The sequence below is a fragment of the Camponotus floridanus genome, unplaced genomic scaffold (assembly GCF_003227725.1).
Source record: "Camponotus floridanus strain SB8 unplaced genomic scaffold, Cflo_v7.5 scaffold29, whole genome shotgun sequence".
NCBI classification, from domain to species: domain Eukaryota; kingdom Metazoa; phylum Arthropoda; class Insecta; order Hymenoptera; family Formicidae; genus Camponotus; species Camponotus floridanus.
In genome coordinates this window covers 1288177-1303025 of record NW_020229425.1, presented here as the reverse complement: position 1 = coordinate 1303025, position 14849 = coordinate 1288177, and the positions used below count along the sequence as shown (strand labels likewise).

At 31.3% G+C, this 14849-nt stretch overlaps 4 protein-coding genes across 6 annotated transcripts; all 4 read left to right on the top strand.

Moving 5' to 3' along the window:
• Positions 1-846: 846 nt before the first annotated feature.
• Positions 847-3487, top strand: LOC105255476. The gene is made up of 3 exons (XM_020028844.2): positions 847-1182; positions 2010-2700; positions 3084-3487. Exons 1-3 carry the CDS (start codon positions 1021-1023, stop codon positions 3422-3424), a joined length of 1194 nt encoding a protein of 397 aa, XP_019884403.2. The 5' UTR covers positions 847-1020; the 3' UTR covers positions 3425-3487.
• An 899-nt stretch (positions 3488-4386) lies between these two features.
• LOC105255475 (odorant receptor 22c) lies at positions 4387-6581 on the top strand. The gene is made up of 4 exons (XM_011264773.3): positions 4387-4407; positions 4578-4747; positions 5003-5714; positions 6223-6581. Exons 2-4 carry the CDS (start codon positions 4604-4606, stop codon positions 6561-6563), a joined length of 1197 nt encoding a protein of 398 aa, XP_011263075.3. The 5' UTR covers positions 4387-4407; positions 4578-4603; the 3' UTR covers positions 6564-6581.
• A 542-nt stretch (positions 6582-7123) lies between these two features.
• Positions 7124-9289, top strand: LOC105255474. Of its 3 annotated transcripts, none has more exons than XM_025409894.1 (4): positions 7124-7279; positions 7819-8170; positions 8327-8668; positions 8814-9289. In XM_025409894.1, exons 1-4 carry the CDS (start codon positions 7139-7141, stop codon positions 9155-9157), a joined length of 1179 nt encoding a protein of 392 aa, XP_025265679.1. In that variant the 5' UTR covers positions 7124-7138; the 3' UTR covers positions 9158-9289. The 3 variants fall into 3 exon arrangements, with proteins under 3 accessions (XP_025265679.1, XP_011263074.1, XP_025265680.1); XM_011264772.2 differs by having other exon boundaries at positions 8294-8668; XM_025409895.1 differs by having other exon boundaries at positions 7241-7279; positions 7806-8170; positions 8294-8668.
• An 881-nt stretch (positions 9290-10170) lies between these two features.
• On the top strand, positions 10171-14322 carry LOC105255472 (odorant receptor 10a). Its single transcript, XM_020028848.2, has 4 exons — positions 10171-10697; positions 11119-11830; positions 12458-12717; positions 14193-14322. Exons 1-4 carry the CDS (start codon positions 10554-10556, stop codon positions 14208-14210), a joined length of 1134 nt encoding a protein of 377 aa, XP_019884407.2. The 5' UTR covers positions 10171-10553; the 3' UTR covers positions 14211-14322.
• Positions 14323-14849: the final 527 nt, after the last annotated feature.

Here is a 14849-nt window from a genome sequence, read left to right as displayed (position 1 = left end):
CAATATCAAAATGATGCTTGATCTGTATTTGATAACGCGATTTTAATTGATCGATAATTATATAATCTTTTAATTTAATTTTTTTATCTTCTTTAATTATTTTTTACTTTATTTATTTCTTTTTATTTAACTTTTTAATTACAAACATTTTTTCAATTATTATTTCATTTACTTTCTTATTTTATTTCTTTTCTTTTTATTCATATATAATTTTTATATTTAATTTTTTTGTCTTGTGTTTTAATGATAGAAAAAACAATAGCAATTTTTGACTCACTGATAATTTATCTGATGTTTTATCCTAAATTCTTAAATGTATTAAAAAGCTGTTGAGTCTTTTTGCGAGCGCGACATGAGAAATTTTTAATCCAGAACCGTTCTCCTTAAAATAATACAAAAGATCGAAAAGATATTTTACGACTAACATTCCTTTTTTATGAAGCAAAAATTTATGCTTTAGAAATTTATACGTAATGCAATTTGTATAATCTACATATAGTTAGAATTTAATATTTTAAGTCATCAACAAAGTTGTATAATGTACTCTCGACTTATAAAGAATCAAATAAATTTTTCATAGATGTATAATCGCAATAAATCAGAATATACATCAGAACATTTTTCAACATCTCTGTTTTTTCCGGAAAAAAACAAAGCATTAAATTTACTGTCCATAAATAAGGAATTAAGAAGAAAGTCTAACTTGACATATAGATGAATGATATATATATTTCTTACGAGAGAGACACGCATTATATTTTAAGATTTAAATATTTTTACAAGAGACAAAAGAGAGGAAGACTACAATCATTATAATATCCGTACGTCTTAAGTTAGCGGTTTTGTATAAATTGCAATATTTGTATATAGCGTGCAAATTTCTATTTTCTTCAAGAAAAGGCTACGTATTCTTTAGTCCTGCGAAAAGTCAGCGCGGCTGGAAACGGTCGCACGCGAATAAAAGATGCACAATACATAGTGGTATCTTCGAAAAAAGAGCGGTTTTTGCAGCGCATATCTATGACGGAAGTCCTCGGATTTAGAATGATCATCCACAGAGGCACCACGATCATCACGACGCTGTTGGTGCCCAAATTGGCTCTGAGCTGCGTTGGTATTTGGCCCGTAAAGAAAAAGGACTTTTTCATGGATCTCAGATGGATCATTGCCGTATTTTTGGAAGCAAGTACCGTTAAATTAGCCATTTATTCATTAATCGCACATTATTTTTATACAAGAGTTATTAATCAAGTACAGTTATATTGATTAAATATGAAGATTAATATAAGTATTAATACAACATGACATTGTTAAAGATAGCTATATATCCTTTTTTTCATTCACCTTGAAAACTTCTGTGAGTGTGATTTTTTCTCACGAAATATAACGATTGTGTCAAGAAACATCTATGTAATTCTATCATTTTTTTTGTCAAATACAGTTATGTAGAATAGCAAATTGTTTTCGTTTGCCATCGGAATCGTAAATGATATGTTTGTAAAGAACATTAATTTAAAACTGTATTTATGCTTTCATAAAGTTTTTTAGTTTTTTTTAGTTCAGTGTGAAAATAATTAAGCTTAATTTATAGTTCTGAAACTGTAACATTCTAATTAACGTAGCTCTAAAGTCAAATAATTTTTATTATTTATTATGTAAATAATTTAAAATATGTACTTATTTATTATATAAATATATAATTTAGTATATACATGTATTATACAAATTTATTATACAAATTTATGATATATTTATTTATATATTTATTATATAAATAATTTAGCATATATATTTGTTTATTATATAAATAAATTTCATTATTTTTTTTTATGAACTGTCATCTAAAAATGATATCTTTTAATAAGCGCCGATAATATTTGCACTTAAAAATACATTTTTGACAGAAATGCAAATAATTAATATTAAAATATAATCTATCGTCACAATACATGTATAATAATTTTAATTATTTAATATAATAATTTTAATTTTCTATTGTAATTCTCCAGGTGCTGCCGATGTGCATTTATTTTACCGAAATTTATCTCCATTGTAACGGTACGAAAAAATCCTTCGACTCGTTAACAACAGGCGCTGCCGCCATGTTAGCCCTCACGAGACTGATCACGCCTCGTATCCATCGCGAAGAATTGCTCGAGATAGTCACCTCGATGACGGACGATTGGGCGACGCAGAAGGATAAGAGGGTACGCTGGATCATGAAGAAGTACGCGACGATGTCGACGCGCGTCACGACGCTCACCTTCATCCTGGTGGGCATCATAGTGAGTGTTTACACCTCTATGGCGATATCGGCAATCACAGGAAAGAAGCACGGTAACGAGATCGAGAACGCAAACACGAGTCGCGAGGATCGGATTCGCGAGTCCTGCGTGTTTCGAAGCGAGTCGTCGCGTCAGATGTTCATGATCGTCCAGGCGATGCAGATGCTCATCACCGGCATATCGACCTTTGGTACCACCAGCTTCTTCTTCGGACTGGCCATGCATCTGTGCGCCCAGTTTGACGCTTTGTGCGTCCAGCTGTCCGAATTCCGGGTCAACCAGGCGCATCGCGCGATAGCCGAAGCGGTCCAGAGGCACTGTCAGCTGATCCGTTTAGCTAACTGTATGGAAGAGTCGTTCAATGCCAACATTTTGATGTATCTGTTCGTCACTACCACTCTCATGTGTATAGACGGTAATGCACTTTTACACATACATCTAAGTGGATTCGTTAATTTGAAGGCCATTTTGAAAATTGGACTTCTATCATATAAAGTTATTTTTTTATTGAATCTTTAGCTGAGTTATTAATTTTGAATTTAATTTTGAAAAATCAATTATAGAGAAATTATGGAGAATCCTAAACCAATAGTTACGAGTGCATCTATAGCATCCAAAATAGCTTATGTATAAACATTTTGCCTTTTCAATTTGTAAAAATATTTTATATGGCTGTGTAATTTATCTGGCAATTTATAATGTTTGCAATAAAATATAGAATCTCGCACATTTTGGCGGTAATATATCCACCGCTGAGAAGAGTATATCTAATCGTACCATCGTTGTAATATCTTCCAGGTTTCATGTTAATCGTGTCGTTACATCTCGGCAATCTATCTATGATTATACATAACTCTAGCGTCTTACTTCTCATGCTGATCCAACTGTCATTTTACACGTTCGCCGGTGATTGCTTGGAGATGAGAAGTACCGCGTTGTCATACGCCACTTATGATTGCGATTGGTACGAGCTGCCGACCAATGTAGCCAGGGACTTTCAGATTATTTTGATGCGAGCCAGTATTCCGCATCAACTGACGGCCGGGAAGTTTTTGCCCATGAACATGATTATGTTCAAAGATATTTTGAAATCCACAGCGTCATATCTCTCGGTCCTGCGTGTCATGTTGAATGAATAAGTTATTTTATCCTTGTGGAGAATTTACATGCAGTATCATCGGTTATATTTACTTTGTAAAATAGTTTGAAAGATAATTTTGGGAATAAATTATATCAATCATATTTCAATTTTAAAAATATTCATATATCAATTATTGCATACATAAATTATTATCATATATAAATTATATATTATATATAAAATTATACTATTTAATATAATATACTACATTATGTTATATTATTTCACAATTTAAAAAATATTCACATATTATATTTACATATCAATATTAAATATTCTTTAAGGCTGATTTGGATGAGATATTCGAGTATTCGTTTGCCACTCAAAGTAACGCGGATAATAGATTGATTATTTTTAATTATATTATAATTAAATTATAATTAAATTATAATTAAATTATAATTTAATATTTTGATAGGAAAAAAAATTGATATATTTTCCTTTAAACAATATAAAACAATATTTATCCTTTCTTGTTTATTTATATAAACTCACGGCAACAGTCACAAAACATAAGACTGATGTTTCACGGTAAAGAGATTGAGCATATTTTGATTTCGACTACAACTGCTATAAAAACTGCAATAAATTATTAATTTTCGTACGCCTTTCATTATTCTTGCTCCAAATAAAAGAGACGCATGCATTGCATACCGCAAATACATATTTACATACATATATCTAACATCTGGACAGAGTCTTTAATCGATAAAAAGGTTCAAAACTTTGTAAGACAGTCATCGATCACAGAAACGTATGATTTTGCTGCGTCGATTCTGTTCCTCGCGTGAATAAAAGATCAAAGAAGGACGTCTTGAGATGGCTTTGCTTGCCGTGTGCCTTAGTAAGTCTCTAGTTCCATCAAGTCTCGCGCAGTGAAAAGAAATCGGATAAATTTTATCGAAACTCGTATCGATAATTTTGTTCAATTTGCGTGTAATAATTCCTTGCAATTGGAGACTAAACTGGATTCCTGATTAGGTCGATATCAAATAGAATATATTTGAATTTTTTGTTATTAAAATATTATTCCTATCTGCAGTGTATTTATGTAACGATAAAATGCATATTTTTTGCATTTGCATTTTATGTTTCATTTTCAAATTTATACATTTTTATTATTTATTTAGATCTTTTAAATTTATCATTAGGAAAAATATAGAGATAATTCTTGATAATGAAAAAAGTAAGAAACTGGAATGACGAGACTCATCGCGCTATAAATGTTTACGAAAAAGTTCTTGGCATCATTGGAGTTTGGCCCTTAAATGCGGGAGAACCGAAATCTATCGTACGATGCTCCATAGCTATTTTAATTCAGGTAAATGTCGAATGCTAATTATTTATACAATCAACGTAAAATGATTTTAAGTCAGCTGTATTATCCTTCGTCTCATCTTTGTTTCTTTCCCTTTTTTGAATACAAATATTTAAATGATTAAAATGAATAATTAGAAATTAAAAATAAAGAGTGAGAGAGAGAGAGAGAGAGAGAGAGAGAGAGAGAGAGAGAGAGAGAGAGAGAGAGAGAGAGAGAGAGAGATCATCGCGCGAATTAATACAATCCCCCGATTAGATTAGTACTATCGGCAGCCTGTCTCTGGAAGCTTATCGGCAGTGCCTCGGTACCGAGGACATGATGGAGGCCTTTCTAATGGATCTCTCGTCTGTCGTCAGTCTATCCAAACTACTTGTCATCCGGCTGACTTGGCAGCACACCTACATCTTGGTAACCTCCCTCATTGACGACTGGTCAATATCCTGGGATGCTCGACGACGGGAGGTCATGACAAGGTACACCAACGTGGGTAGGGTGGTGTCTCTGACAATATTGTATCTGGGCTACGCGTCGGGCATGTCATTTCTCTTCATGGCTATACCGTTCGACGATCTAATACCCTGGTTGAACGCGTCCAAAGCGAATAATAATGCCACCGTGATGCCGACGTATTTCCTAGCGACTTATTGCGTGTTCGGATCGCTGTCCGGGATTGTCCACAGCTGCGTCCTGCTGCTACAAGCGGCGCAGATCTTCGTAAACGCCACTTCACATTGCGGGAATGACGGCTTCTTCTTCGGTCTCACGATGCACCTGTGCGGACAGTTCGAAGTACTTGAGATGGACTTCGCCGATATTGAAGTGGACGAGCGAGTCTGCAAGAGGAGAATGCGAATGTTGATCGGCAGGCATTGCCGCCTGATAAAGCTGGCTGATAGTCTCGAATACGCTTTCAGCATGGCCATCTTTGCGCAGACGTTGATGAGTATATTGCTGCTTTGCGTGGAAGGTATCTTTTCTTTCTTTTCACGCACTTTTTAAAATCATGATTAGCTTTTTGCATGTGAACAATTTATAATCTTTCACATGGCAAATGTACCATTCATATTCAACGCAAGAATATCTTCTATGTAATTTAAATATATCTGAGAAATCCTGTTTTGTGATGCTATAACTGCATATTATTATTGTCTACGATTTTAAGTTATTTGATAAATCGAGATCTTAAATAAAGATTTTAATGGGCATTGGATAAATGAAATCTCCCAAAACAGAAGTATTTAAATATTTTCAAGATAAATAAGTAAGTGTGTCCATTAATTAAAAATTACCAAACTTATTATTGATAAATATTTTAAAGAACCATCGAGTTCTTAGAAGACAAAAATTTTAAATAAATTTCGGGGACAGAGAGAATAACGCATTAATGCTATTAATATCTTATTCTGTCAAATATATGTTACTAAAAAAAATTATTGACATGAATATAAAAATAATAATTTAAGACTTACTTTCAGGTATGCAATTGCTAATTTCGTTGAGATTAAATGACAATATCGCGGCGATCAAGCACATCGTTTTGATCTTGACGATGCTAGTGCAACTGTACCTCTACTGCTACGCTGGCAATCAGCTGGAATCTATAAGTGAAAGACTCGCGTATAGTGTTTACGATAGTCCATGGTATGATTTTGACGTGAAGATAATGAAAAATCTGCCTATGGTGATGCTTCGAGGAGTGATTCCTCATCAGATAACGGCTGGAAAATTCCTACCTATGAATTTATTTTCCTTCAAAGAAATCCTGAAAGCCACAGGTTCCTACCTCTCCGTTCTCAGAATGGTGATAGATACGTAAAAGAAAGTAATATAAGATTGACACACACAATTATAAATTATGACTGAGAGAAGAAATCGTATCTTCGATTCGAGGTACCTGCGATGTTTTCTTCAATCCTGTTTATGCATCAAGGCTTGTACGTGTCTCTGCGATACCGATAACGTATTTTGCCAAACGTTAAATAAGACTCTACCGTAATCAAAGGTTGAAGATTTATATCACACACATATTGTAATGAAATAAATGTCAAAACGCACAATTCCACACATCAATTGATACGAGGATGACAAATGCATACGTAACCTTACGAAAATTCGCCGCTGTTTCGTAAAAGCTTTGCGGAATAGTATAAAGACACCGATCTTTTTCTCCTTTCGCATTTATCTTACCAGCCTAAGAAAAGTTCCAAGTGGGGACTAATAAAACATGAGTTCGGAGTAATAAACTAATGGCGCGATTTGTGATAATTCGATAATGCTCGATGAAAATGATAGTAAATTGATGTTAAATTGGCAAATATTTAGCAACTTTTTGTAACAATTGAGCAAAGTGCTTTTGAATGAGGCTGTCATTCGAGCTGCCCCGATGGTAAAATGTCGGCTAAACGTTGGAGCGATGACTTCGCCTACGCTTTCTCCATTCATAGAATATTCTTGAAAATATACGGTCTGTGGCCATTGCAAGAGCAGACGCTATTCACGAAGATACGATACGTCTTTTGTGTTACTGCGCAGGTACGTTAACGTGAGCTGGATGGATATGACGTATACGTGACGAGGAATGAGATGCGAAATAGAGTTGACAAGTGCAAAATAATTCTGTCCCAGCAAACACCAAGAAACATTTATATAATTGCTAGTTGTAAATTCCCACTCATAACATGTAACAGTTATATTGTTGAGTGGAAAATTATAATTAACAGTTATATAACTGGTGTTTGCTGAAGTATTATTTTTTTTTGATAAATTTTTTGATAAAACAATAATGAAAGAAATAGACTTTCTTTCCTGATAATTTTAATTTTTTATCCGCTATAATTTTAATAGATCATGAATTTTATCTTGATAGTTTTAGATTATAAATTTCAGATTATAAACTTCTTATTTTGATAATTATTAATATTTCATATTATTAATATTTTAAGAAATTAAAAAATTATGTCCTATAAAAATTTAAATCTACTAATATAAGGTACAAAAGTTGTTATTATTATTATAAGTTTTTATCAGTATTTATATATATTAATTTCTGAGGCTAAAGAATTGTTATTTAGTTCATGATACTACCCTTTGTGACGTTGGATCTCATGTGGAACAATGAGAATGCGGGCACAGGAGGTATAGAGAGCATACTATATTTCGTGTCCACGGTGCTTGGAATGATAAAACATGTGTGCATCGCTATCGGTCAGAAAAAACTAAGCATAAATCTCGATGCTGCTATCGATGATTGGTTGTCTACTAAAGAGAACGAAGAAACTCGAAAGATTATGAAGAAATATGCGGCCAGAGCCAGAATTCTCACTCTCATGTTGCTATACTCGGGTGGCGGATGTTTTAGTATTTACATGTCAGCGATTGTGTTTATAAATCTGAAGCAGATATTTTTCACGGATCCACTGAGTGGTAAAATTTGCTCGTATATTTATCAATACACTATTATTTTTTGCTTTGCGTTATTAATTTCTCAAATGCATTCGTACATTGATATATCGTTATTCTTGTACTTTGCATTCTTATGATGTACAGCTGATGCTAATACAACATATTGGATGCTCCTAGTCCCATCTGGCCCATTGGCTACCTCAATCACTGGTTCGCAATATGTCATACTCCTCATCTTTCAAATTGTTCAAACATCCTTAGTATGTTCGACGCAATGTGTCATAGACAGTTTTTTTTTCAACATCACCTTGCATCTCGCTGGCCAAGTCGAGGTGCTTAAAAACAAATTTAAAATTTTCGCGAATGATTCAAACACGGAGGCAAATTACCGAAAGAAGTTCGTCAGCTTGGTTGATAGGCACGGGGAGTTAATGAAGTTCTATCAAAATTTAGAAGACACTTTCCACTTGCTTATATTAGTTCAACTCGTGATGGTGACGATTATGCTTGCACTGATAGGTAATATATGTGAAGATTTTATTAATTAAAATAGATATATAAATTTTATATATATTCTTTTATAATTTAACTTATTTAATTATCTGTAAATGTCATATTGAGAAACTGTCACTTTCGTCTTTTAAAACAAATTCTTTATATTTAGGATTACGTATAAATTTGTGCCTAAATGAGAAAGATCACGTCGAAGCGGCGAAGAGCATTGTAGTCTTGAATTACTTATTAATGGAATCTTTGGTACTTACCTACGGTGGTGACTTCCTACAGAGGGAAAGTGAAGGTATATTTTATGCGTTATACGCAACTTCCTGGTTCACGCTTCCTGTAAAGCTGATGAAGGACCTGCACTTCGCGATGATGAGATCGAGCATTCCGTTTCGTCTTACCGGTGGAAAATTTTTCTACGTTAATCGCGAGACAATGATGTACATTCTCAAGACAGCAGCCTCGTACGTTTCCGTTTTACGAATAGCACTAAGAGAATCATAATGTTCTTCAATTCATATGGGCTTCATATGTGTACGTGTTTGTGTGAATGTGTGTATGGCTGGATTTAAAATATGCAGAAAACAATATTGTACAAAGAGTGATACAATGTAAAAGATGCAAATATATTTGATTAAAGTATCTTGGAACACGCACGTTTTTGTATAATAATTAAGTATACTCAAATTATTTGATTGGTATTATTCGAGTTTTGCGTCGTTTGTCAATCTAAAATATTTAATTTTCGATTGCTTATAGTATTTATATTTAAATTTGTTCCATATGAAAACAACATTATTAAAACGACTATCAACGATTATCACAAAAGCTCAGACATTTATATTTATTATTTAGACAATATTATTTATTTTTTTTAAATTATTTGTATTATTTTATATTTATTTGTTTCTTTTTTATAATATAATATAAATTAATAATATAGTTTGATAGTATATATCATATTCAAATTTATGTTATGCATACCTCTCGATTATTAATTATTCTTTACTTCAAATTTTTATTTATATATATATATATATATATATATATATATATACATATTTATAGATATCTAATATTTTTTTATCGCATTCTTTGCAAATTATATTTTATCGTTATATTGTCTTTTCAGAAGAATACTATTCACTACTCAACGAAGATAATTTTTTTTTACTGCAGAAATTTAAACACACGATAAATTAGCATATTGTGAAAGAAAACTCTCCATATTATTATTTAATACATAGTAGTTGTAATAATAGTATCTTCTTTTCTCAGTTTCTTATTACATTTTTTTATTAAACATGATGTTCTGTTGTTTCTGTTTTTTGCTTATTTATTGGGAAAATACATATGAATCATTTCCTGAATGGATGACAAAACGATAATTTCAGAAAATTGTCCTAAAGCTCTTTTTCTCTCTCTCTCTCTCTCTCTTTCTTTCTTTCTCGCAACTGCAGATTTTTTATTTATCAATAAATAGAACACTTAAACGCTAAACTTCTAAAGCTATTATTCTAAAAATTTGTATTGTCGAGGATGATGTCGCAACCGTATAATTTGTACAAATACAAACGCAAATGCAAATTATACTTGCATTCTCCAAGAAATCGCAAGAGTTGAAGGAATCATATGAATAATGAATTTAGAAAGAAATCCAGACGTAGTCGCGAGGGGTTGTCGCGGCATAACAAATGCGGCTTGCATTTATAACAAATCGGATATCGAACGATGCATCGTAGAGAGACAAAAGGTTAAGTTAGGTTATTACTTCCGTTTTCGGAGAGAAGCAAACCGAAGAGAAACTCGACAGACTTATCGTAAAATATTCATCTCGGAGGAAATAATAATCGAAGAAATTGCGTAATAATCTGAAAAAGTTTAAAAGGAAAGTTTGAAAATGGCATCGCCTGCGCAATGGAATGCCGAAACTGCGTACGTCTTGACGATTTATAAATATCTCCTCGGTATAATTGGACTCTGGGTGTTGGATGAAGAAAATGTATTCTCGAGGATCCGATGGTTTATATCGACAATGGTGGAAGTAAGTTATTATATTAATATTTAAATTATAATATATTTTTTCGAATATTAAAATAATTATATTAAAATATTATATTAAAATAATTATATTCTTATTTTAATATAATTATTAATATAATTATATTATATTAATTATTAATATAATTATTAATATAATTATATTATATTAATAATTATATTATAATTATATTATATATAATTATATTAATAATTATATTAAAATAATTAAGGAATCCTTAGTTTTCTTTTTTGTCTGATTTATAAGTTTTTATGTATCTTGAGAATATCTTACTGCACGAATAAAACTGAAAAAAAAATTATAAATAATAAATCATACACGTTACAATATATGATTCGATGAGACTAAAGAATTTATATAAAGACGGATCTAATCCGGATGCATCTATCTAATTTTTGTGAAGATGACTGCAACGATCAGCCTATCACTGGAAGTGATTCGACATTGTCACGGTTACGAGGACGCTTTCGAAGCATTTTTGTCGGCCTCCTCGTCGGTGATTAGCATATTGAAGCTGCTCTTGCATCGCGTGAATTGGAGAGACAAATTGATTCTGGTACAAGCCATCGTCCATGATTGGACTTACGTCAAGAATCCTCACTCGCGCGATATAATGTTGAAGTATGCGCGCACAGGTAGATTGGGTTTCTCGGTAATGTTTTATGTAGGTTGCGCCTCCTGCGTATTCCTTTTCTCGCTCTTTATATTCGCCAATCTCGATCTACCTTGGATTTCCCTGGAACAGCAGAATTACAATAAAACGAGCGAAAGAAGATTGCTATTATCGACCTATTGCGTCTTCGAAACATACACATCCCTCGCTTACGGCTTTGTTGAAGTCCTGCAAACGCTACAGATTTTCGTCAACTGTATCTCGCAGTGCGGAAACGACGGATTTTTCTTCGATCTTACGATGCATGTGTGCGGACAATTCGAGGTTTTTAGGGTGGACTTTGTTGAAATAAGTAGCAAGCAATCACTTTCTCGAAATAAACTTGGCCTTCTGTTGAAGAGACATCATCGTCTCATAGATCTGGCGCATCACCTGCAAAAAGCATACAGCTTAGTCATCTTGTCGCAACTTTTGATGAGCGTCATGCTCTTATGCATCGAAGGTAATTTTTATTTTTAAAAGAAATTTATATATGTATTTTAAAAGAAATAAAGGAAGATGCCATTCTTCTAAATATTCGGATTTAATATGAATTTTTATGCTTCGCCAAATTTTATAATTTAAAAAAGTATATAATTTTATAATTTAAAGTATATAATTAAAGTATATAATTTTATAATTTAAAGTATATAATTTTATAATTTAAAAAAGTATATTTTTCTTGCTTATGGAACTATCTGAAGCGTGTTTCATTGAAATCTGCTCTTTTTAGTATTTTTAAAAAATTAATCTTATAATATTTTAATTAATCAAAAATTGATGAAATTATTAATTGTAATATTAGTAAATCTTGTGACATAAATAGTTTAAAGTTGAAATCGACATAAAAATTACTATACGAAATAACTATCTTTGTTCTTATGTTAAAAAGAAATTATTTTTTTATTAAACTGAAATTTTATAAAAATTTTGGAGCATTAAAATATATACTTATAAATAAATAAACAAATATATATATATATATATGTATATATATATATATATATATATGTATGTGTATTAAATATTAAAAAAATCACATGAAAAATTTTTTAAATTTACCATTAATTCATCATCATATTTATTTCAGGTTTCCAATTAATTCTCACGCTTAGTATACACAATAGATTTGCTACTATGAAACACTTCCTTTACATCGTAGTGCTACTGATACAACTTTTCCTCTACTGTTTCGCCGGACAAACATTGGAGTGTCAATCGCAAGGACTCGCCTATGCCATTTACGAGACACCATGGTATAATTTTAATGTAAGCGTGATAAAAGATTTTCCACTGATGATACTTCGGGCAGCTCACCCTCATCAGTTGACTGCAGGAAAATTTTTAGCGGTAAATTTCGATAGTTTTAAAGAGATTCTAAAGGCTTCCGCCTCGTATTTATCCGTGTTAAGAGTAATGATAGATACGTAAAATATTTATTAAGAATAATGAAGGAGACACTTTAATTTATCATCATATAACATATTTTTTTTTAAATTAAAAAATTTTAATATTTTTTTAAATGCAAAACTTGATAAAACAAAACTCATTATTATATTACTTTTTGTACTATGTCGAGATTACTAAAATCATCCATAATACAATGGTCAGATGATGATAATGTCCCTGATGTCCATATGGAGACTTGAATAAATGGAGTGAGAATGAACAAGTGGAAGCGTTTTAGAGTAAAAACTTGAGTTTGAAGTTTATTAAACATATTATTATTATTGTGACAGTTTTCGAGCATCGACAACTTAATAAATTATTGAAAATTAAATAAAATAAAATGTAAATATTTAGCTATTTACAGAAGAAAAAGAAAATTATTTATATTAGAGATAAATAATATTAGAGATAAATAATATTTGAGATAAATAATATTTGAGATAAATAATATTTTTAAATTATGATATTCATTTATATATATAACATATAGAATGTTTGATAAAATTTTACTAATGGTAGATAGAGCACAACTGAAACGGGAAACTTCTTTATCATTTTGTAATTTTTGCAATAATTATTGGTAAGTATCGCATGGCAATGAAAAGACAAAAATCGGGGAATGTCCTAGCCAAGCAAACTTTTCATTCTCATGTGACATTTGCTCCTAACATATTAAGAGAACAGATCCAATAGTCTAGGTGTGCTCATTTGCAAGTACTTTTTAATTAATATTTCAATAATTATTGCAAAAATTGCAAAATGATAAAGAACTTTTCTATTCAGCTTTTTGCACTGTTCTCTTCGAGCGTTGGTCTAGTCTTTATCAATCATGCTGTATATACAAATTTGTAAACATAATTAATGTTAGTTGTAAGTATTGGTTTAATGCAAACCTTAAACAACAAGGATATGTTAATATTTTCTGAAGAGAAAAGAAAGAAAGAGACATCACAAACATATACACACATGAAAAATGTATATTAATATGAAGAATATACAGTTAAATTAATTTGACAATTTTTTTGCTACTTGTAATTGTCGATTACTATTTCAAACAGATGCGATAACTTTAATGTATCATTTAGTTCATAGTCGTTAACGTATTAAATATTGATGGACTGAGAAAGCTATCTAAGACACTGAAAATACTGGAAGTGCATATTAGAAAGATGAATAAATATTACGAAAATTGTTACACAAATTTGTACTGCTACTTATCTTATCGACATAAAGACCAATTAATGAACAAAAGATAAGTCTTGCGCATTGACAATAGTAATTTGTTCCGAAATCGCACATAGACGTAGAGCAATATTCTGTTATATGTGACCATCACTATCCTTTTTTTGAGATCGAAACTAACCGTTGTGAAACAGGAAGACACACTGGAATAATGGTATGGACTATGGTTTCCGAACGATAAGGGTAATGATGTGCATGCTTGGAATATGGCCTTTGCAGCAGAACGATTTGGTTTGCACATTTCGCTGGATTTTGATATTCATTGTAGAGGTAAGAGAGAAGAGATAATGTAAAGTGCAAAAAATTAACTTTTGCCCTCGAATGTAGAACAGATGATAAATATATAAAGAGTTTGATGTATTCAAATTTTTCTATTGAAAATTTATATAATAATAATTCATTAATTTTTTTGCTGTTGATTTAAAATGTCATCAAAAATTTCAGAAAAAAAAATTTATACGCATAATATATATTGATTTTTAAGAATTTTATGTAATTGTATATACGAGTAATCTTCCCCTTTCTTCTCTTAAATTAAATTTGTGTAGACTATATACGATGTAAACAAAGTTTTATATTTTTATTATATCAAAAATACTGCACAATATAACTCAATATAAATATTTATAAAGCAGTTGAAGTAGTTGCTATCGTATAGTCTCTCATAGACGAGTATGCTGATAGATTCTTTTAAGAATTACGGTGATAAAGAACAATCGGAGTTTTTTCTTTTAATAGAGGCTTGCTTTTATGCGTGGCTAAATATCATTTTGGCACGTATTTATAAGAAA